At 53.6% G+C, this 20,827-nt stretch overlaps 9 protein-coding genes across 9 annotated transcripts; 6 read left to right on the top strand and 3 right to left on the bottom strand.

The window, feature by feature from the left end:
• Window positions 1–262: 262 nt before the first annotated feature.
• On the top strand, window positions 263–6,936 carry N7510_002404 (ATP-dependent RNA helicase BRR2; the record flags this gene model as incomplete). Its single annotated transcript, XM_056974331.1, has 2 exons — window positions 263–3,895; window positions 3,952–6,936. The coding sequence occupies 2 exons, from the start codon at window positions 263–265 to the stop codon at window positions 6,934–6,936; spliced, it is 6,618 nt and encodes a 2,205-aa protein (XP_056839448.1).
• A 318-nt stretch (window positions 6,937–7,254) lies between these two features.
• On the top strand, window positions 7,255–7,755 carry N7510_002403 (uncharacterized protein; the record flags this gene model as incomplete). The annotated part of the gene is made up of 3 exons (XM_056974330.1): window positions 7,255–7,276; window positions 7,337–7,432; window positions 7,493–7,755. The coding sequence occupies 3 exons, from the start codon at window positions 7,255–7,257 to the stop codon at window positions 7,753–7,755; spliced, it is 381 nt and encodes a 126-aa protein (XP_056839447.1).
• A 408-nt stretch (window positions 7,756–8,163) lies between these two features.
• On the top strand, window positions 8,164–10,378 carry N7510_002402 (oligopeptidase family protein; the record flags this gene model as incomplete). The annotated part of the gene is made up of 2 exons (XM_056974329.1): window positions 8,164–8,195; window positions 8,251–10,378. The coding sequence occupies 2 exons, from the start codon at window positions 8,164–8,166 to the stop codon at window positions 10,376–10,378; spliced, it is 2,160 nt and encodes a 719-aa protein (XP_056839446.1).
• Window positions 10,379–10,854: 476 nt separating this feature from the next.
• Window positions 10,855–11,466, top strand: N7510_002401 (uncharacterized protein; the record flags this gene model as incomplete). Its single annotated transcript, XM_056974328.1, has 1 exon — window positions 10,855–11,466. One exon carries the CDS (start codon window positions 10,855–10,857, stop codon window positions 11,464–11,466), a length of 612 nt encoding a protein of 203 aa, XP_056839445.1.
• Window positions 11,467–11,875: 409 nt separating this feature from the next.
• N7510_002400 (glycoside hydrolase family 43 protein) lies at window positions 11,876–12,901 on the top strand (the record flags this gene model as incomplete). The annotated part of the gene is made up of 1 exon (XM_056974327.1): window positions 11,876–12,901. The coding sequence occupies one exon, from the start codon at window positions 11,876–11,878 to the stop codon at window positions 12,899–12,901; it is 1,026 nt and encodes a 341-aa protein (XP_056839444.1).
• A 92-nt stretch (window positions 12,902–12,993) lies between these two features.
• Window positions 12,994–15,010, bottom strand: N7510_002399 (putative MFS transporter; the record flags this gene model as incomplete). Its single annotated transcript, XM_056974326.1, has 8 exons — window positions 12,994–13,177; window positions 13,237–13,566; window positions 13,617–13,670; window positions 13,720–13,806; window positions 13,855–14,318; window positions 14,370–14,472; window positions 14,530–14,546; window positions 14,606–15,010. 8 exons carry the CDS (start codon window positions 15,008–15,010, stop codon window positions 12,994–12,996), a joined length of 1,644 nt encoding a protein of 547 aa, XP_056839443.1.
• Window positions 15,011–15,328: 318 nt separating this feature from the next.
• Window positions 15,329–16,589, bottom strand: N7510_002398 (putative oxidoreductase, short-chain dehydrogenase/reductase family; the record flags this gene model as incomplete). The annotated part of the gene is made up of 6 exons (XM_056974325.1): window positions 15,329–15,465; window positions 15,527–15,625; window positions 15,679–15,750; window positions 15,796–15,931; window positions 15,995–16,446; window positions 16,511–16,589. The coding sequence occupies 6 exons, from the start codon at window positions 16,587–16,589 to the stop codon at window positions 15,329–15,331; spliced, it is 975 nt and encodes a 324-aa protein (XP_056839442.1).
• A 266-nt stretch (window positions 16,590–16,855) lies between these two features.
• N7510_002397 (putative serine/threonine protein kinase ENV7) lies at window positions 16,856–18,255 on the bottom strand (the record flags this gene model as incomplete). Its single annotated transcript, XM_056974324.1, has 3 exons — window positions 16,856–17,406; window positions 17,456–18,065; window positions 18,136–18,255. 3 exons carry the CDS (start codon window positions 18,253–18,255, stop codon window positions 16,856–16,858), a joined length of 1,281 nt encoding a protein of 426 aa, XP_056839441.1.
• A 277-nt stretch (window positions 18,256–18,532) lies between these two features.
• On the top strand, window positions 18,533–20,494 carry N7510_002396 (CAP-Gly domain containing linker protein BIK1; the record flags this gene model as incomplete). The annotated part of the gene is made up of 1 exon (XM_056974323.1): window positions 18,533–20,494. One exon carries the CDS (start codon window positions 18,533–18,535, stop codon window positions 20,492–20,494), a length of 1,962 nt encoding a protein of 653 aa, XP_056839440.1.
• Window positions 20,495–20,827: the final 333 nt, after the last annotated feature.

Genomic DNA, 20,827 nt, shown 5'->3' with positions numbered 1-20,827 from the left:
TCGCCACCGAAATCTTCAACCCGCGTCCTTGGCTTCCTTCTTATCCATTAACCCTGGCGTCTTTCATTCTCTCCCAAACCAACGTGAGTTCGCTTGCGGTAGGAGGATGAGCCAGGTTTGTGAGACCTTTTGAAATCCTTTCTTTGACAATCCATTGTCGGCCGCGACCCCGTTTCTGAGCTCCGGACTCAGATACTGGTCGCGACTCATTCTTTTTTCTTTTCTGTTGCTTGCCTGCGATTCATTCGCTCCTACCACCAAAATGGCGGACCAAAATATTTCGCAGTACAAGTACTCGGCGATGTCCAACCTGGTTCTCCAGGCGGACCGTCGTTTCATCAGCCGCGTCAACGATGAACCAACCGGAGACCCGGAGTCCCTCGCAGGCCGCATTGGAATCCGAGAGATGGGTGGCCAGGTAGCGCGCGACCATGCGCCCAAGTCGAAAAAGAAGGCAGTCGGCCCAACAGATATTGAGCGCGGCAGCATCCATGAAGGCGAAGACGTACTGTTGCGGGAACAGAAAAAGCGCCTGCGCGGTCAGCCGGCACAGCAACGAGGCCAAGGCATCCTTTCCGCCGCCGATGCACTCGTTGAAGGCTTGAAATATCGCCCTCGAACACCCGCCACACGAGCCACTTACGACCTTATCCTTACGATCACCGGTGGCCATTTGGGCGATGTCCCGCACGAAGTCGTTCGCAGTGCCGCCGATGCCGTCTTGGAATACCTGAAGGATGAGGAGATGAAGGACTTTGACAAAAAGAAAGAGATTGATGATCTTCTGGGTAGCTCAATGAACCCGAAAGAGTTTAACGAGCTCGTCAATTTGGGCAAAAAAATTACGGACTACGAAGCCCAAGACGAAGACGAAGAAGTGGAAGGCGGCATGGAAGAACAGGGCGCTGAACTCGATGAGCGCCAAGGTGTCGCTGTTGTCTTCGATGAGGAGGATGAGGATGACGACCGCATGGGCACCGTCGACGAAATCCGAGACGATGACGAGCTCACCGATGAGGAAGAGGCTGATGAGCAAGATCGACCTGATCTTGAAGCCGCCCAGGACCTTGAAGACGGTGACGAAATGGTCATTGACGGTGGCATGGGTCGGGGCGATAAGGCTCAGGATAAAACCGGGCTGAATGTCCCTGCTCGTGAAATTGACGCCTACTGGCTGCAGCGTCAGATTGGCGCCATATACTCGGATGCGCACACCCAGCACGAGAAAACTCGTGACGCGCTCGAGATTCTTGGTGGCACGGCGGAGAATGGCACTCTACGCCCATTGCGCGACGTCGAGAATGACTTGATGGAGCTTTTCGATTACGACCATCCCGATCTTGTTGCCAAGTTAGTCACCAATCGCGACAAGGTCGTCTGGGTGACCCGCTGGCGAAGGGTCGCTGAGGATGCCGATGCGCGCAATCTCGTGGAGAGTGAGATGGTTGAGGCCGGCCACCGGGCAATCCTGGACGAGATCCGTGGCAAAACTCGCGATGAACTTGCGGAGCGACCCGAAAAGAAGATCAAGCTCGACCTGATGGACGTCGATGTTCCTTCAGGACCGACAGAAGAGAAGCCTGCTGCTGCTGCCGATGGTGGATTGGTCGGCGGCCTGCAGCCGCAACGGCTGATCAACTTGGAAAACCTTGTCTTTCACCAGGGCAACCATCTCATGACCAACCCCAATGTCAAATTACCCCAGGGTTCTACGAAACGGACGTTCAAGGGGTACGAGGAAATCCATGTTCCACCACCCAAAGCCAAGAAAGAGGCCGGCGAGAAGAACATCCCGACCACTGAATTGCCTGATTGGGCGCGTGTCGGATTTGGCAGCTCCAAGGAATTGAATCGAATTCAAACCAAGTGCTATCCGTCCGCCTTCCATGACGATGGTAACCTGCTTGTTTGCGCCCCCACGGGATCTGGCAAGACCAACGTCGCTATGCTCACCATTCTTCGTGAAATTGGCAAGAACCGCAACCCTGAAACAGGAGAGATTATGCTCGATGATTTCAAGATCGTATACATCTCCCCCTTGAAAGCTTTGGTGCAAGAACAGGTCGGAAACCTTGGCAAGCGTCTTGAGCCCTACGGTATTAAAGTCGCCGAGCTTACAGGAGATCGACAACTCACAAAGCAGCAAATCGCCGACACTCAAGTCATTGTCACCACCCCTGAGAAGTTCGATGTCATCACGAGAAAGGCTTCGGAGACCAGCTACACCAGGCTCATCCGTCTCATCGTCATCGATGAAATTCACTTGCTTCACGATGATCGTGGTCCGGTAATTGAGAGCATTGTCAGCCGGACAATCCGCCGGGTCGAGCAGACTGGAGACCCAGTGCGGATTGTTGGTCTTAGCGCTACTCTTCCAAACTACCGTGATGTCGGTAACTTTTTACGGGTTGATCCTGTCAAGGGTCTGTTCCATTTCGATGGCTCTTATCGGCCTTGTCCGCTTAAGCAGGAGTTTATTGGTGTCACCGACAAGAAAGCAATCAAGCAGCTCAAGACGATGAACGATATCTGCTACAACAAGGTTTTGGAGCAAGTCGGTCAGCGCCGGAACCAAATGCTTATCTTCGTCCACTCCAGAAAGGAAACGGCGAAGACTGCCAAATATATTAGGGACAAGGCGCTTGAGATGGAAACCATTGGTCAGATCCTGCGCAGTGATGCTGCTAGCCGCGCTATTCTGTCAGAGGAAGCTGAGTCTGTCGATGATCCTTCGTTGAAGGATCTCTTGCCTTATGGACTCGGTATTCATCACGCTGGTCTGGGTCTGGCAGACCGTGATTCCGTCCAAGCTCTGTTCGCCGATGGTAGTATCCAGGTTCTCGTGTGTACAGCAACTCTGGCTTGGGGTGTCAACCTTCCCGCGCACACCGTCATCATCAAGGGAACCCAGGTTTACTCTCCCGAGAAGGGTAGCTGGGTTGAGCTGAGTCCTCAAGATGTTCTGCAGATGCTTGGCCGAGCTGGCCGACCTCAATACGATACATTCGGCGAAGGTATTATCATTACATCACAAGCCGAGATCCAATACTACCTCTCGCTCCTGAACCAGCAGCTGCCAATCGAATCACAATTGGTCAGCAAACTTGCGGACAATCTGAACGCCGAAGTCGTACTCGGCAATGTTCGCACCCGTGACGAGGGTGTTGAGTGGCTTGGATACACATACCTCTATGTTCGCATGCTTCGCTCCCCAGGCTTGTACAGCGTCGGTGCCGACTACGAGAATGACGATGCCTTGGAACAGAAGCGAGTTGATCTCATCCACTCGGCTGCCGTCATTCTTGAAAGAGCCGGGCTCGTCAAGTATGAGAAGAAAACGGGACGTCTCCAGTCGACTGAGCTTGGACGGATCTCGTCGCACTATTACATCGGCCATAACTCGATGTTGACCTACTCCCAGCACATACAGCCCTCCATCACCACTATTGAGCTCTTCCGGATCTTCGCCCTTAGTGACGAATTCAAATACATCCCTGTTCGCCAGGATGAGAAACTCGAGCTTGGCAAGCTTCTGGGCCGTGTGCCGGTTCCCGTCAAGGAGACTATCGATGAGCCGCATTGCAAGATTAATGTCCTGCTACAGGCCTATATCTCGCGACTTAAGCTTGAAGGTCTTGCGCTGATGGCAGATATGGTTTATGTCACGCAGTCCGCGGGACGTATCATTCGGGCCATTTTCGAGATCTGTTTGAAGAAAGGGTGGTCCTCGGTGGCCAAGACTGCCCTTGACCTTTGTAAGATGGCCGAAAAGCGCATGTGGCCAACGATGTCCCCGCTACGTCAGTTCCCTGGCTGCCCGCGGGATATTCTGCAGAAGGCTGAGCGAATCGATGTGCCGTGGGCCAGCTATTTCGATCTGGACCCCCTCGCATGGGCGAGCTGTTGGGCATGCCCAAAGCTGGGCGCATCGTCTGCGACCTTGTCTCCAAGTTCCCCCGCCTCGAGGTCCAGGCTCAAGTACAGCCCATAACGCGATCGATGTTGCGGGTGGAGCTTACCATTTCGCCGAATTTTGTCTGGGAAGATGCTGTCCACGGCACCGCGCAAGATTTCTGGATCCTCGTTGAAGACTGTGATGGAGAGGAGATCTTATTCCACGACCGCTTTTTGCTGCGGAAGGAATTTGCGCAGGCCGAGGTGAATGAGCATCTTGTCGAATTCACAGTCCCAATCACTGAGCCAATGCCGCCCAATTACTTCATCTCCTTGGTGTCTGATCGTTGGATGCATTGCGAAACGAAGATTGCAGTGTCTTTCCAGAAGTTGGTCCTTCCTGAGCGCTTCCCTCCCCACACGCCTTTGCTCGATATGCAGCGTGCGCCAGTCAAAGCCTTAAAGCGTGCGGACTACCAGCAACTCTACCCTGATTGGGAGCACTTCAACAAGATCCAGACCCAGGTTTTCAAGTCCATCTTCGATACTGACGACAACGTGTTTATTGGTGCCCCAACTGGTAGCGGCAAGACGGTCTGCGCCGAATTAGCCCTGCTCCGCCACTGGTCATCGAAAGAGAGTGGCCGGGCTGTTTACATTGCCCCTTTCCAAGAGTTGGTTGATCAACGTCATACAGACTGGGAGAAACGACTGAGCAAGCTTGCCGGTGGTAAATCAATTGTCAAGCTCACTGGGGAGACCACGGCCGACCTGAGGCTCCTTGAACGCGCTGACCTGGTTCTTGCCACACCTGCGCAGTGGGATGTGCTGTCTCGTCAATGGCAACGACGCAAGAATATTCAGACCGTGCAATTATTCATCGCCGACGAGCTTCACATGCTTGGTGGCTACGGTGGATATGTGTACGAAGTGGTCGTGTCTCGCATGCATTACATTGCTCTCCAGACCGAGAACGAGATGCGCATCGTTGGCCTGAGTGTGCCCCTTTCCAACGCCCGCGACATCGGCGAGTGGATCGGTGCCAACAAACATACGATCTACAACTTCAGTCCCCATGCCCGCCCTGTGCCCCTGGAGCTTCACATCCAGTCATACACTATCCCGCATTTCCCCTCTCTCATGGTCGCAATGGCCAAGCCTGCCTATCATTCGATCCTGCAGTTGTCTCCCGATAAGCCTGCTCTTGTCTTCGTTCCCAACCGCAAGCAGACACGGTCAACCGCGATGGATCTTTTGGCGGCTTGTGCCATGGACGACGATGAGGACCGCTTCTTGAACGCCGATGCCGATGAGCTGGCTCCAATCCTTAGCCGTGTTCAAGAACAAACTCTCGCCGCCTCGCTCTCTCACGGTATTGGTTATTACCATGAGGCCTTGAGTCAGACCGACAAACGTATCGTCTCGCATCTGTTCACCATTGGCGCCATCCAAGTGCTATTGGCTTCGCGTGATGTCTGCTGGGAGCTGGATCTGACTGCTCATCTGGTTATCGTCATGAACACTCAATTCTATGACGGTCGTGAACACCGGTACATCGATTATCCTATCAGTGAGATCTTGCAAATGTTTGGCAAAGCTTCTCGTCCCGGCCAAGACAAGAGCGGTCGTGGTGTGTTGATGGTGCCGGCTGTTAAGCGTGAGTACTACAAGAAGTTCCTGAACGAGGCATTGCCCGTCGAAAGTCATCTACAGGTGTATTTGCACGATGCCTTTGTGACCGAAGTCAGCACGAAGACTATTTCGTCGACGCAGGATGCGGTCGATTGGATGACATACACCTACTTCTACCGCCGTCTGCTTGCCAACCCAAGTTTCTACGGTCTAAGCGATGTGAGCCATGAAGGTCTGAGTACGTTCCTGTCGGAGCTCGTGGAGAACACACTGAAGGAACTGTCCGAAGCCAAGATCATTGACTTGGATGAGGAAGATGACACCGTTTCGCCATTGAATGCTGCTATGATTGGCACGTATTACAACATCTCCTTCATCACTATGCAGACCTTCTTGCTTTCTCTGTCGGCTCGCACAAAGCTCAAGGGCATTTTGGAGATTGTCACATCGGCCACCGAGTTTGAGTCCATCCAGATGCGTCGTCATGAGGATCATATTCTTCGTCGTGTGTATGACCGCGTGCCTGTCAAGATGTCGGAGACCGCATTCGACTCGCCTCACTTCAAGGCACTTGTCCTTCTCCAAGCGCACTTCTCCCGAATGCAACTGCCCATCGATTTGGCCAAGGACCAAGAGGACATTATTCGCAAGATCCTCAACCTGCTCAGCGCGTGTGTCGATGTTCTTTCTTCTGAGGGTCACCTGAACGCAATGAACGCCATGGAGCTGTCGCAAATGGTGGTCCAGGCTATGTGGGATCGAGACAGTCCGCTCAAGCAAATCCCTCACTTCGGTCCGGAGGCCATTCAGGCGGCTCATGAGTACAAGTATGCACCCTTCCGCCCCAGTTTCGAACTAGTTGCTAACCTCGTCTTGTGCAGTATCAACGACATCTTTGAATTTATGGAAGCCATGAATCCCAGCGAGAATAAGGATTACGCGACGCTGGTCAAACGTCTGGGACTCAACAACAAACAGCTGGCGCAAGCAGCAAGCTTCACGAACGAGAAGTACCCCGACATCAATCTGGACTTCCAAGTCGAAGATCCCGACAGCGTCACGGCGGGCGAGCCAGCCTACCTGCAAGTCAAGATCGAGCGTGAAGTGGAAGAGGACGAAGAGCCTGACACCACGGTGCATGCGCCCTTCTACCCCAGTCAGAAGATGGAGAATTGGTGGCTGGTAGTCGGCGAGGAGAAGACCAAGAACCTGTTGGCTATTAAGCGGGTCACTATTGGTCGGCAGCTCGAATTGCGCCTGGAATATGTGGTGCCCACGCCTGGCGAGCATGAGCTGACGTTGTACTTGATGAGTGACAGCTATGTTGGAGTGGATCAGGCGCCGACGTTTACGGTGACTGCGGCGGAGGGGATGGAGGAGGATGAGAGTGAAGAGGAGGAGGAAGAGTGATTTTTGGTTCCTTCTGTCTGTCTATGTACTAGTACTGAGTGCGCAAATAATGGTTTCATTCAAAAATGTCCTCATATAGTACCTGATTTACGTTAACTAACTAGTTATCGATGAGAAAATTCTCAACCTGAGAATTAAGGTTGCGAACGGAGTGTCGATCACGTGATGGGATCCACTGCAGAAAATGTCTTTTCCCTCTTCGGACTTTTTGCACTCATCAACCACTCTCCCACACACTCCCATCCACCTGATAACCACCTCAGGCAGTGAACCTTTTGCAGGCGAGCCTATTCTAAGACAAGGCTATTTGAAAAGAAAATGGAATCCGCTGAGAACGCAGGTAAGACATCCTCACCTCTGGCCGATGAATCTCTGTGACCTGACAATCTGCGACGTACAGCCTGGCCGATGGCCGATGCCACCCTGGCACAAGAGCTCCTGGATGTCTTGCAGCAAGGAACTCATTCGCGTCAGGTGAAGAAGGGAGCGAACGAGGGTGAGTTGCATTATTCATGGGATTTTCGGTGAATTCGGAAACTAAGTCTTATCTACATAGCCACCAAGTCTGTGAACCGCGGCGTCTCGGAACTTGTCATCCTCGCTGGAGACACGACCCCCCTTGCCATCGTCATGCACCTTCCGCTTTTGTGCGAGGACAAGAACGTCCCGTACGTTTTCGTGCCAAGCAAGGCCGCGCTGGGACGGGCGTGTGGTGTGAGCCGACCCATCATCGCTGCTAGCATCAACTCGAACGAGGCTAGCGATTTGGCTCCCCAGATCCGTCAGCTCAGGTCCAAGGTGGAGAGACTTGCCATCTAATAGCTTGTCTAGAATGGTGGAGCAGGTTTGGTCAGTACTAGGTAGCTGTTATGCGACATCGTTTGGATACCGAGTTTCCTCTCTGTGCATAGCTTCTGCCTCGGTAGCTTTTAATTAAGTCGCTGGCTCTCATACGGAATGGAATCTTTTGATTGTCTTGTTCGTGTCTACTTCTTGTAGTGTATAGTTCAAATATTGCCGCTAAGATAAGCAACCCCGCATGCCTCCAACCCCTTCCCTTTTTCCCTCCTCAACTCTTCAACCTCTTCCTTGTCTCCCTCACAAGCATTCACACCTGCATATATTCTTGCGTATCGCAGTCCTCAACATCTGACATATATATTGCGGTTATTCTCGTACTATATTTGTTCACCTTCGCTCAACCCTAGAAGCTTTTATCGTACCCCGATGGCCATCCGCTCCATGAGGTTCACACCCGAGTAAGTGCAACTCGCTTTGCTCTCTTTGAATCGTGCAACTGACTGGCATTTTAAGCGTTCTCCTTGGTGCACCCCGACGGTCCTCCGCTGTCCCCAACGCAGCGGGGACCCTGGCGGTGTACACCCAGACCTCTTACTCCTTCGAATCGCATTCCAAGACCAATGAGATCCGTGTGCTCGATATTGAGTCTGGCCGTTCTGCACTCATTACCAATGACCCCGGTGCCAGCAACCCGCAGTGGCTCGGCGACAGCGACCAGCTGGTCTGGCTGAAGAACAAGGCCAATGGGAATACCAGCTTTATCGTCGGCGATGCGCGTGAGGTAGACAAGACGTACATGGCAGGCACTGTTCCGGGACCCGTTTCGGATCTTAAGGTCACGAATATCGAGCCTGGGAAGATCGGTTTCGCTGTGAGCGGCAAGGCCAACCCGGACGGCTCGCTGTACAATCCGCATGACGCTAAAAAGCCCTACACGACGGGTAAGCTGTACACGTCGCTCTTTGTCAGACATTGGGATGCATATGTTGAGCCGCAGAAGAACGCGATTTGGTATGGTCTGTTGGAGAAAGCGCCCTTGTCCCCTGCTCGCAGACAGGCGGGCAAGTATTCTGTCTCGGGACTCACCAACTTGATCGCGGTCTCGGGACTGAATGGGGTCGAGTCGCCAATCCCACCCTTTGGCGGCACCGGAGACTTTGATATCAGTCCGACTGCTATTGTTTTCATTGCCAAAGATCCCGATCTGAACCCTGCTACTCACACTGCTTGCTCGTGCTACTACGCACCTATGTTTTCATGGACAGCCATGAGCTCTAAGGACACAATCTGCCAAGTTCAAGGCTTTAAAGGCCTCCAGGGCGCAATGTCATCTCCCGTTATTACTTCGGATGGTGGCTCTATTGCACTTTTGGCTATGCAGGTTGATGGATACGAGTCTGATAAAAATCGGATCCTGTACGTTCCGAACCCATGGAATGCGGAGATGATTGAGGTTTTCCAGTCCTCGGATGGAAAAGGAGCCTGGGATCTCAGCCCTTCAGCCATCTCATTTGCCCAGGGCGACCAGTCCCTGCTCATCCACGTGGAAGAGAATGGCCGAGGGTTGCTCTATGACCTTCCATTGCAAAACATCCGCAGCGCCAAACCCGATGCGCTGAAGCAGTTGACTCGTTCTGGATACGTCAATGATGTGGCTCCTGCCGCAGCTAACTCTTCGAAATTGTTCGTCTCCAGCAGCAGTCTGGTCGACAACAGCTTGTGGACCATTATTGACCCAGCAAATCCAATCGATGTGCGTGTGGTATCGTCGAGTAGCCGGAGCGGAACAGCATTTGGGCTCTCCTCATCCCAAGTCGATGAGACTTGGTTCCGTGGAGCAGAGGATCATCCTGTACACGCTTGGATCGTCAAGCCGTCTAACTTCAAGCCCGGCGAGAAGTACCCTCTTGCGTATTTGATCCACGGAGGTCCCCAAGGTGCATGGAATGACCAGTGGAGCACGCGCTGGAATCCCGCCGTTTTCGCTGAACAAGGCTACGTCGTTATCACACCTAATCCCACCGGTAGCACGGGGTACGGACAGTCGTTCACGGATGCTATCCGCGGCGAATGGGGTGGACGCCCATACGAGGATCTGGTGAAGGGCTTCGAGCATATCGAGCAAAATTTGAAGTATGTTGATGTCACCCGAGCCGTTGCTCTGGGTGCCTCCTACGGTGGCTACATGATGAACTGGATCCAAGGGCATCCTCTCGGCCGCAAGTTCAAGGCCCTGGTCACCCACGACGGAGTGTTCAGCATGACCTCCCAGCTCGCCAGCGAGGAGCAATACTTCCCTCTGCACGACCTTAAAGGCCCAATCTGGAAGGTCCCCGAGAACTGGGCGAAGTGGGATCCGTCACGCTTCACGGAGAACTGGTCAACTCCGCATCTGATCATTCACAACGAGCTGGACTACCGTTTGACAATTGCAGAGGGTCTCGCTGCGTTTAATGTCCTCCAGATGCGTAGCGTCGACAGCGCGTTCTTGACGTTCCCTGATGAAAATCACTGGGTTCTCAACCCAGAGAACTCACTGCTGTGGCACCGCACCGTCATCAACTGGATCAATAAGCACGTTGGTCTGCCGCCTCTATCGGAACCTGATCTATCCCAGGGGATGGCAAGCATGTCTGTTTAGGATTGCCTCAGTTTTCTTCATGGTATACGAATGGCATGTGTTCAGATATGAGACATACAAAGCGTACCTTGACCAGGCGCTGGAAAACTTTGCAATGAATTCAGTGTTTAAAAATGAGTATGCAAGGACTCTATTAAAGGATGGCTGTATTATGTAGGACATGAGCAAAGTCACGCAAGGACGTAATGTTATCCATAGCAGATGCCATGCATCAATTGATGGCATCTGTTAATGGAAAATCTTGGTCTATTTAAAGTGGTGCTGAGCCGCGTATACACCACGACTTTCACCGATGTCTTTTCTTGGACAAAGCCACACGATTCCAGTCTCGCGTGGAACAAAGCATTCTATTTTCGAGAGTTTCAGCTTCTTCTTTCCTGCCTGCACTTTCATTGTTCATCCGCTTATATATACGCGTGGCTTCCCGATGTTGTTGAATGTATTGCATCCTACCCTCAAATTAACAATATCTGACAATGCGAGGCACCAGATCCCTCTCGGTCTCCGACCCTTCCACACCATCTTCTCCAAACTTCTCTACACTCAACAACCAACCGTCATCTTCATCGTCACTCCCAGGGACTCACTCACAATTCCACCCGGCCTTTCTTCCTCTCCTCCACCACCTGTCCAGTCCACTACACCCACTAGTCTCCAGCACCACGGGTCATCCGCATCCAGAATTCCCTGTGACATTACTGGCATACCACCTTCTCACCGCATCGCAACTCGACAGCCTAGCGGTTCATTTCCACCAAGTCTGGCCACCCGTGCCCGCAACATCGTTGTATCCCATCCGCATTCTGCCGTGGATCGGAACGCCAGAGGAAAAAGATGTTGGTCTAGCTACGAAGCGAAGGCGATTTGGACAGTTTATTGGGTTAAAGGACTGTTACGGTCCGTGGCTGAGAGTGGACTTTGGGGAAACGACTATGCTGTCGGGAGAACAAAAAAAATCAAGTCGGCATCTGACCGAGGGGGAGGTGATGGAGATGATGCTGGGACGGATGGGGAGGGAGTGGCAGAACAGTCTGGCGAGGGCTAGAGAGGAGGATGAGAGGCGGGTGGTGTTTAAGAGAAATGACTGATGTCTTGCCCATCTGTGTCTTTGGCTTGATTTTGGAGGTTGAGGTTGTGGCTATTTCTGTTTCTGTCTTGTAACAAAGAACATATAGACTCAAGGCATTCCCCCAGAGTTTGCCTTTACCCGCCCCGAAATGCCGCCATGCCGGGTCCAACGTTGTGGCGTTGGACGGGATGAATCTGGGCTGGTTTAGCCGGCGCGCGGGTAAAGGCTCCCCACGAAGAGGAGCATATATAACTAGGAGTGTACCATTTCTAAATAATTCTCCAGTTTTTTAGCTGCGGGGAAACTCCAGAGCTGTGTGGTTCTGATCGCTATTATTGCCCACTCCAGCCCTAACTCCGAAGCCTACTAACTATAACTCCCAATTCTCCAACCAACAAATCATCTTCATACCCAACAAGACAATCAAAATGGCCTCGGAACCACTAGTAAGCCACATCTACACGGCCGACCCTTCGGCCCACGTCTTCAACAACAAGTTGTACATCTACCCGTCGCACGACCGCGAAACAGACATCGCCTTCAACGACAATGGCGACCAATACGACATGAACGACTACCACGTCCTCTCAATGGACAAGGTGGGCGGGCAGGTAACCGACCACGGCGTGGCACTGCACCAGAAAGATGTCCCCTGGGTGTCCAAACAGCTCTGGGCGCCCGACGCAGCGCACAAGAACGGGAAATACTACTTGGTGTTTCCGGCGCGAGACAAAGAGGGCATTTTTCGGATTGGCGTTGCCTCCGCTGCGAAACCGGAGGGTCCGTTCAAGGCCGAAGAGAGCTTCATTCGGGGCAGTTATAGTATTGATCCCGCTGTGTTTGTCGATGACGGTGAACAGGGAGATGGGGAGGCGTATCTCTATTTCGGTGGCATCTGGGGTGGGCAGCTCCAGTGCTGGGTTGAGCCCTCTATCCTCGACAAGAAAGAGGGCGAGAATGAACTGAACACTCTCGTCTTTGACGCCAGCCGCTCCGGGCCCCAGGAACCATCCGGCAAGGGGACCCTCGCGCTTGGTCCGCGTGTCGCAAGACTCAGCGACGACATGCTCTCGCTTGCCGAACCGGTGCGTGAAATCCATATTCTCGATCCGGAAACAGGCGAGCCCATCGGGGCAGATGATCACACCCGCCGCTTTTTCGAGGCTGCCTGGCTGCATCGCTATAACGGGACGTACTATTTCTCTTATTCAACGGGAGATACGCATTATCTCGCCTATGCGACGGGGTCGTCACCTTATGGGCCGTTTACCTATCGTGGACGCATTCTGGAACCTGTGCTCGGGTGGACGACGCATCATTCTATTGCGGAGTTCCAGGGGAAGTGGTGGCTTTTCTACCATGATTGTGAATTGTCCAAGGGAGTGGATCATCTTCGGTCTGTGAAGATGAGGGAGATTGTTTATGACGAGGAGGGGGCGATTCGACTTGCTTGATATATATGTCTTCTGTTATCTAAGGCTTGGTTGTCTAGATAATGTCCTTGGGGTGTGTCAGTCCCGGGAAGTCCGAACCAACTGCCTGAAATCTAATGCCCCATTCCCTTCTCCCAGTTCTCCTGGACGATCTTCCAGTACTTCTCCCGCGTCCGAATACGACATGCCTTGCCCCATCGAATCATCACCAGGAAGACAGCCGCACAGGCCATGCCGATTAAAGCAGCAGAAATAAAGCAGTTCTGGTAGCCCAAATTGTCGATCCACGGCGTAATCCTATTCATTTTAAAGTTAGACCATATTTCCCCAGAGATCAGATCCAAAGTATTACGTACCCATAACCAATGGCAAAAGACATGGTATTCCGCACCAGAATCACACTGGCGATAGCAACCCCGCTCAGTTCGCGGTAGCTATCGACCATGTAATTGACGCTCAGTGTGACGCCACACGTGTTGGTAAATGCCAGCATGCACATCGCCACGATCAGACCGAACCAATGGACTTCGTGTGCAGCGCCGACGCCCCAGAGGATCAGAGAGCCGGGGACCAGGACTAGACATGCGACGAATGGCCATAGACGGTGCTCGGCTTCCATGATGCCGTTGTTGCGTCGGGCTAATCTGATGGTGAGCCAGTCGCTGAAGCGGCCGGTAAAGAGGGATCTAGTTGGCGTTAGTTATTTAAGCGGTATGGACAGTAGGAGGTAGGTTACCCGAGTGTGACGCCTAGACAGCAGGCTAGGTAGCTGACTCCGACCATGGAGGAACTGATACTTATTAATCTTGGATTTTGGGTGTTACGGGTTTCCTGCTTACCCGAAATTGTAAGGTGGCGAGCCTAGAATGATGGATGCGGTGCCGTTGAGGATGTTAAAGAAGACAAGGTAGGAGCCGTACGAGAATCTGCACCAACATCAGTAACAGGGCATCTAGTAAGATTGACACACATACCCAGCGTAGAAGATGACGGGCCATGAGAGGTAATACAACATCTGCCGCACTCTCCGAAGCATCGTATTCTGACTCTGCTTCGGCCCAAGCAGGGACAGCTTCTTCCAGTATGACTTCTTGGTATAAACAGTACCAGACTCTGGTGCAGAAGCAGGCTGTTTCGAGGTCTGCGCTGCTTTCTCTGGATCGGGGTCACCATCCTGCGAGCTTGTAGGAGATGAATGGTCGACTCGGACGTTGGCGATCGTCGTATCCTCGACATCCTGTCGCACATAGTTCGTTTCTTCCATGAAGAAGAATAGGAAGATCATGATGATGCCGACAAAGACGCTTGGCCAGTAGAACACCCATCGCCAGCCCTGGTATTCTGCGATGAACCCACAGATGACGGGTGCGAAATAGTTGCTACCTGCAAGAAAGAATGCATAGAGACCCATGTATGTTCCTCGCTCGTGGGTGAAGTACTAGCCACGGTGAGTGCGTGAATGAGCGAGAAGGCCAGGGATGACACTTACCACGTCTGTGACGGTGATTTCTGGGAGGGCTTCCACAGGGGCCGTGAAGAATCCCTGCAGGATGTTTCGAGCTATCCATTGCCCATTGGTGGGCGCATAGGGTCTGGCCGTGATCCGTTAGCAAGAATACTTCCTCTCCACTCTTCTAGGACCACCTTACCCCCACATTGTAACTGCCTAGAACTCCATCGTCAGCCTCACCCTGCACCTGAAGAGAGAAAGGAAGGAAGCAGTACCAGGATACCCGCCAACGACAATATATAGGTCAACCGTTTGCCGAATTGCATCGCAAACGGCTGCCAGAAGAGCAACCCCCACCCCGCTAGCAAAAACATATACCCCGTCCCCTCATTGAGCGTGCTCACCGGTAATCCGGACTGTTGATGCAAGGGTACGAGCACAGAGTACACGACCGAACAGGCGATGCCCGACGCCAGCACGTACATGCTCACACAGACCGTGGACAGCCATTTTCGGCGCCGACTCCAGTTCAAGGGATCGTCTGGGTCATTCGAGGGCGTGGGGATAAGCACAATGTCTCGGTCTCGTCCATGATCCAGGTGTCGCGCAGCCATGACATGGTCCACATCTACTAGGGTGACTGTGCCAGGGATGGCGGAGTGGTCGAACACCGGCGCCATGATGGAAATGGGATGGATGGTAGCAGACCAGGATAAGGAGCGAAGGCGAGAGATATACCTCCCTGGCCGAGGGACGGTCGGCTAACAACAAAACACCCGGAAGACTTCCGCAGATAAGCTCAGTTGCCTGCCCGAACGAGTTAAAGGAACCAGAGGCTATCAGGATCGTCGCATTCCCCGCACAGGAAGTAGACTAGAAGGGTTTAGGGCCAAGTGTGGAGGGAAGATACCGATAATCGTGCGTGGGAGTAGTGCATACTACGGGAGTAGCATACAAAATAAAACCATTGGTGAAAAAAAGATCATAATGGTGATGGTCTATGCCGTACGAAGTAGTTCTCCGACCAGCTCCTCGCTCCGTCTCCACAACGCGGTAGCACTGGCTTCACCCGCCGGGAAGTCGATCTGCGGCAGCGTGAGGACCTGGTTATTATCCAGGAACGCTCCAGACTGATCTGGTTCATGTTTCACTCATTAGTCTCGTGTCTAACAGATGTGGCATGGTATGATTCTCACCTCCCAGAATCGGATCCAGCAATCCACGTAGTATCGTCGCGCTGCCCTGAGCCTGGGACTTGGGCGCCTGCTGAAGAAGAATGGGCAGGTCTTCGCTAGCTGGGAATGCCAATCAGCGAGCTTGGTCTCGTGAGGATAGCGCAATGACCAACCAACTTTCTTCCTCTGCAGCCAGGACGAGACCTCTTCCGGCGAGACATAGGTCTGGATGTTGGTCTTCGTATCTGCAAAGGGTCAATATGATCCTCGAGAAAGGAATGAGAACTTACTTCCCGGATTCGCAGAAAAAGCCCCAATGGATCGTGTGGCGCATTGGCGGGCGAGAGACTTGACGAACAAGATGTTGGCGAACATGGACTGCGCGTACCCGTCGAGAGGATGGTATGTCTCTCCATTCTTGCCTCCCTCTCATACGTCAACAATATCCAGACCAGAGAAAGACCAGAGAAAGGAGCACAGAAGACACACCGAGAATCCCACATCCTCCCACTCCGATGCCGGCGCCTCCCTCCGCACACTGGTAGTAACAAGCACAACCCTCGAACCAGGCGACATAGCATCCAGCAACAGATTCACCAACAGGAAATAAACCAAGTAATTCTTCTGAAAATGCGACTCAATCTCATCCCCCGTTGTTTCGTACTGCACCGCCATGACCGTGGGAAACCCAGTGATGCCATCAATCGGCACGTTGAGTTTCTTGATTGCCAGCGCTGCGTCGCGCACGGAGGCTAGGTTGCCCATGTCGGCGGTGATGAAAATGATTTTCGTTTTCGGGTGCTTGCGGTTGAGGTGGTCAATGACGGGCTGGCAGTCGGGTTGCGAGTGGCCTATGAAGATGATACAGCCTGCGCCGCCGTGGGAGAGGGCGTCTGCGGTGCATGCTGCCAATTCGCCGCGGAGCAGGCCGCCGAGGAGGACTATGCACCAAAAAGAGAAAAGGGTGAGGTTGAGGTCAGAGCTGGTGAGGGAGGTGATTGTTACATGTCTTGTGTTTCACCCTGTCGGGGAACATGTCTGCCACGTCGGTTCCCTGCGTCTCGTTTTTGAACAGTTGGCTCATTGTGTCGGATGGTACTTTGTTGAGAAGACGGTAGATAAGGACTGGTGAGTATATACGGGTTGTACTCGACGTGTCGTCATGATGAGTTGAGGGCGATTACGTCGATTATATAGTTGCATTGATTGATGATAAACGCTACAAAGGGACCAAGAAGACACAAGCCGACATCCCGGCTGTATAACCAATGTCCATCCATACTGTACAGATCAACCCATAGCAGAGTCCGAGCCCGCCGGAGGAGTGCTGATGGGAAAGATAAAAAAAACTCAGTGAGACATGCCGGCGATGTCATTATCTTCTGGCAACTGCTCAATAACACCCTCCATGATCTGGATGAGCTCATCCATATCAGGCCGGTCCGCGGGCTCCACTTGAAGGCATTTGCGAACAACTTCCTTGACGGGGGCGCTGATCAAGCCCGTGTTGCCGCGAGAGGGCTCCTCATTGTTGCCGCCGACTTTGGCCTTGCCCTTGGACGCGCCGGTGTTTTCATCGGGGAATCGCCAGTCGCCGCCGAGCACGCACATACTCAAACTGCCGCCGGTCTCTTCACTGCGCGCCTCGAAGGGACTCTTGCCGACAAGGCAAGCATACAGGGTGCAACCCAGCGACCAGACGTCGACCTTGGTATCAATGATGGACCCGGTCTTCACGTCGAAAAGTTCAGGCGCACGGTAGGGCATGGTGCTGTGCTCCGCAGCGGTGTCTTGCACCGCCAAGGCCAGGGATCGTGAAGTAATGGCGATTGGGCTCGGCGACAGAGAGCCGAGATCCATTAGGATCGGGGTTTGGCCATCGTCATCAATCATGATATTCCCTGTGACATGTCAATCAAACTGTACAACGCGAATAGGTACGGCACTCACCAGGCTTGACATCGCGATGCGCATAGGGACGCAAATCGCCATCCTGAACCCCTTCCTGGCTGCGTGTTACCTCATTATCCATCAAGGGTTCCTGCTCCTCATCATCGTCATCGCGATGGCTGGCGCGCCGTTTGGGTTTCATCCGCATCGTCCTTTCCTCATCTGCATCCTCGCCTTCTTGCCGGATCGCTTGCGCCGCGCGCGTAGACCCAGCGCCGCTCTTGACACGATACTGGTGCATGGACCGGAGCGCATTGGCGACACCCAGCATCAGCATCATCAGCCGCTTCTCGGGAAACCGGGTGTGGTTGACTAGATTGGCATTGATGGCATCCTGCAGGTTTCCGCGCTGATAGTAGGGCAGCAGAATGTAGACCGTCTTCGATCCGGCGTCTCCGCCATCGTTGCGGAACTTCGAGCCCGATTCGGTTGAGACGCAATGGTCGATCGAGTGGATGATGTTGGTATGCGAGTTGAACAGCGTGTAGGCCTCGACTTCTTTCAGGGCTTGCGATACAGACTCTTGACCGAATGGACAGCGGATCTTCTTGAGAGCAAACAGTTCCGAGGTTGTTTTGTCTTGGACGAGGTAGACATAGGAGAAACCGCCCTGTTGCGAGTGGAGATCAGTACCGTACGTCGGTCGACCGGTCGGTCACGGGAAGCAACGGGAATCATACTTCACCCAGCAAACGCAGGAGCTTGAAGCTGCGATTGTTGATCTTCAGCTGCGGTGTGCTGGGGAAGCAGCACATGCAGTCTGTGACGTTGTAGAGCAGGTCGAAGAAGTACTGCGCCATGGTGCAGAGACGGATCGCGATCAACCGGGGCAGGGGCCCGAAGAGGAGTGAGCGACCGGTAATGGGGAAGGATAATGGCGGTCACTTGTTGCAAGTTCTTAGCCAACGCAGGCAAGGGAGTGGGATGATGTACAGGGGAAAGAAGGCCAGTCCGTGAGTGAGCGGAGGGATGGACCGATTAAGTGGACCCAAGCTTTGTTGTCCCCCTTTCTACTGATGTATTGATCTTGGGCTATCTTCCTACTTTACCACCACTGCTACCTGTTTAATCGCAACCATGGCCCCCCTCGAGGAAGTCCAGGTCGGCGACCTGGTAAATGTCCCCGGTGGCATGTACGGCACCGTCAAGTACCTAGGCCCCGTCGCAGGCAAGCCCGGTCGTTTCGCGGGCATCGAGTTGGGCGCCGAACACGCCGCTCGAGGGAAAAACAGCGGCGACGTCGACGGACGAAAGTACTTTGCGGCCTCCGTCCCCGGCTCTGGGATCTTCGTGCCCATCAACAACTCCAAGTACGTGACGCGACGATCGACTTCGGCAGCCACGGGCTCGTTTGCGACTCCCAAGACCCCGGCGCGACAGTCCAATTTCAGCAAGTCGGTTGGCCCGGGCCCCAGCCCCTCGTTGTCTCGGCCTCAATTTCGACGACCGTCTCTCCCTCGTCCCGAATCGCCTCGCGCGCCGCCTCCCAAACTCAGTCTCAGCGGCCTACGCACGCCTTCCGCCGCGTCGAGGACTGGCGGCTCTAACGGACTCCTGCGCAGTCCCGTCAAGCCCCCCTCGCGACTGTCTGATCGCCCACCGTCACGGGTCAGTGTGGACGAGGATGCCTCATACTATGGAGGGAGGCTGTCAGACTTTCCGCCGTCTTCGGGGGCTGCGGGAATGCAAGAGCTGAGAGACCAGATCAAGAGCTTGGAAAAACAGTTGGGCGATCGTGACAAACAGCTGAATGAGCAAGCGACGACCCTGGGCGATTTCCAGAAGACCCTGGAAGAACTAGAGGGATCCGACACACTTTCGATCCGGGCACAGCTACGCGAGAGAAATGAGCGAATCACCCAGCTGACAGCCGAGTTCGACGGACACCGTGCGGACTTTCGCAGTACTCTCGATACACTGGAGATTGCTGCTTCAGAGACAGAGCGGGTATACGAGCAGCGCCTCGATGAGTTACTGCAGCAGAACAAAGAGTTGCAGGATCGGGGCGAGGATGTCGAGGCCGTTGCATCACAACTCAAGCAGTTGGAGGAACTGGTCTCGGAGTTGGAGGAGGGACTCGAGGATGCACGGCGCGGTGAGGCGGAGGCTCGAGCTGAAGTCGAGTTCCTACGAGGGGAGGTCGAAAGAACCAAGCTGGAATTGAAGAAAGTGCGGGATGATTCAGCTTCTGCACTCAAGGATGCACAAACCTCAGCGGAAGGCCCACGCAGCTCGTACGAACTGGAGCAGAAGGATGATGAGATACGCGGTCTGAAGGCCATCATCCATTCGTTGAGCCGTGGGAATCCCAACGCGGCCAACTTGAACCCCGCGGTTGCAGAGCAACAGAACAACCAGCAAATCGCTCAGTTGGAGCAGCGAATCCAAGAAGCTGAAGGATTCGCCAAAACCAAAGACACTCGGATTGAGGAACTCGAGCGAGAGCTCGAGGGGTTCAAGGCTGATGGCCGTGCTCGCAGCTCGACCATCACTCTTTCGCCGTCGAAGCAGCACAAGCCGACCAACTCCGGTGGGCTGAACCAGATCAACCATGCCCATCGTCTCTCTGACCGGACCGTGGTACCAAACGACTGGCATGATGAGCCGTCCAATAATCCTCAACACCACCGTGGCGCATCCAGCTCATCCCAACGGCGATTGGAACCTATGCCCGAGTCAGAGCGTTCCTCCGACGATGATTCTCTGTGGTGTGAAATCTGCGAGACCGGTGGCCATGATATCCTGAACTGTACCAGCATGTTTGGGTCTGGTAATGGCCAGCAAACCGTGCCTGAGATCAAGACTGAAAAGCCTGCCCGAACGTCGGCCGCCGATTACAAGAAGCCCCAGGAAGGGAACACTTCGTCGCAAAAGACCGGCAAGGATGTCGTCTATGAGGGACTGAAGGGCATCGGCGGACTGGGATCGTCCATGGCACCGGTTGCCGGCAAGTCGTCTGGTGTCATCGACGAGTCCCGCTGGTGCGCGCTGTGCGAGCGAGACGGTCATGAGAGTATTGACTGTCCTTTTGATGAATAATGTTGCATAGGTGTGGCTTGGGTTGGGTTGGTATTGGTATGTGCAGCATCTAAAGCCGTCTGGTTTTATCCCTCTTCTAGTACATCTTTTGTTTCTTCTGGGTCCGGAACTATCCGGCCGGGTTTCCCCCTTTGTGTATTATTCCCCCCGTCATCTTGACCTTTTTCATTCATTCCGAAGCCTGTGTGCATAACTTCTTTCCTTCACTTCGTCTCTGGACTCTTTCCCCGGCTATTTCCCCGGCTTTCTCTTTCATTTTCCATTATTTACTTTCTTTCCATCCTGTGCCACGGTTCCCTTTTGTATGCATTCATGGGCTGGGATCACGTTCTT

This window comes from Penicillium lagena (genome assembly GCF_028827675.1).
Source record: "Penicillium lagena strain IBT 129212 chromosome Unknown utg000001l_segment0_segment0, whole genome shotgun sequence".
NCBI classification, from domain to species: domain Eukaryota; kingdom Fungi; phylum Ascomycota; class Eurotiomycetes; order Eurotiales; family Aspergillaceae; genus Penicillium; species Penicillium lagena.
This window is presented reverse-complemented; position numbering and strand designations above follow the sequence as displayed.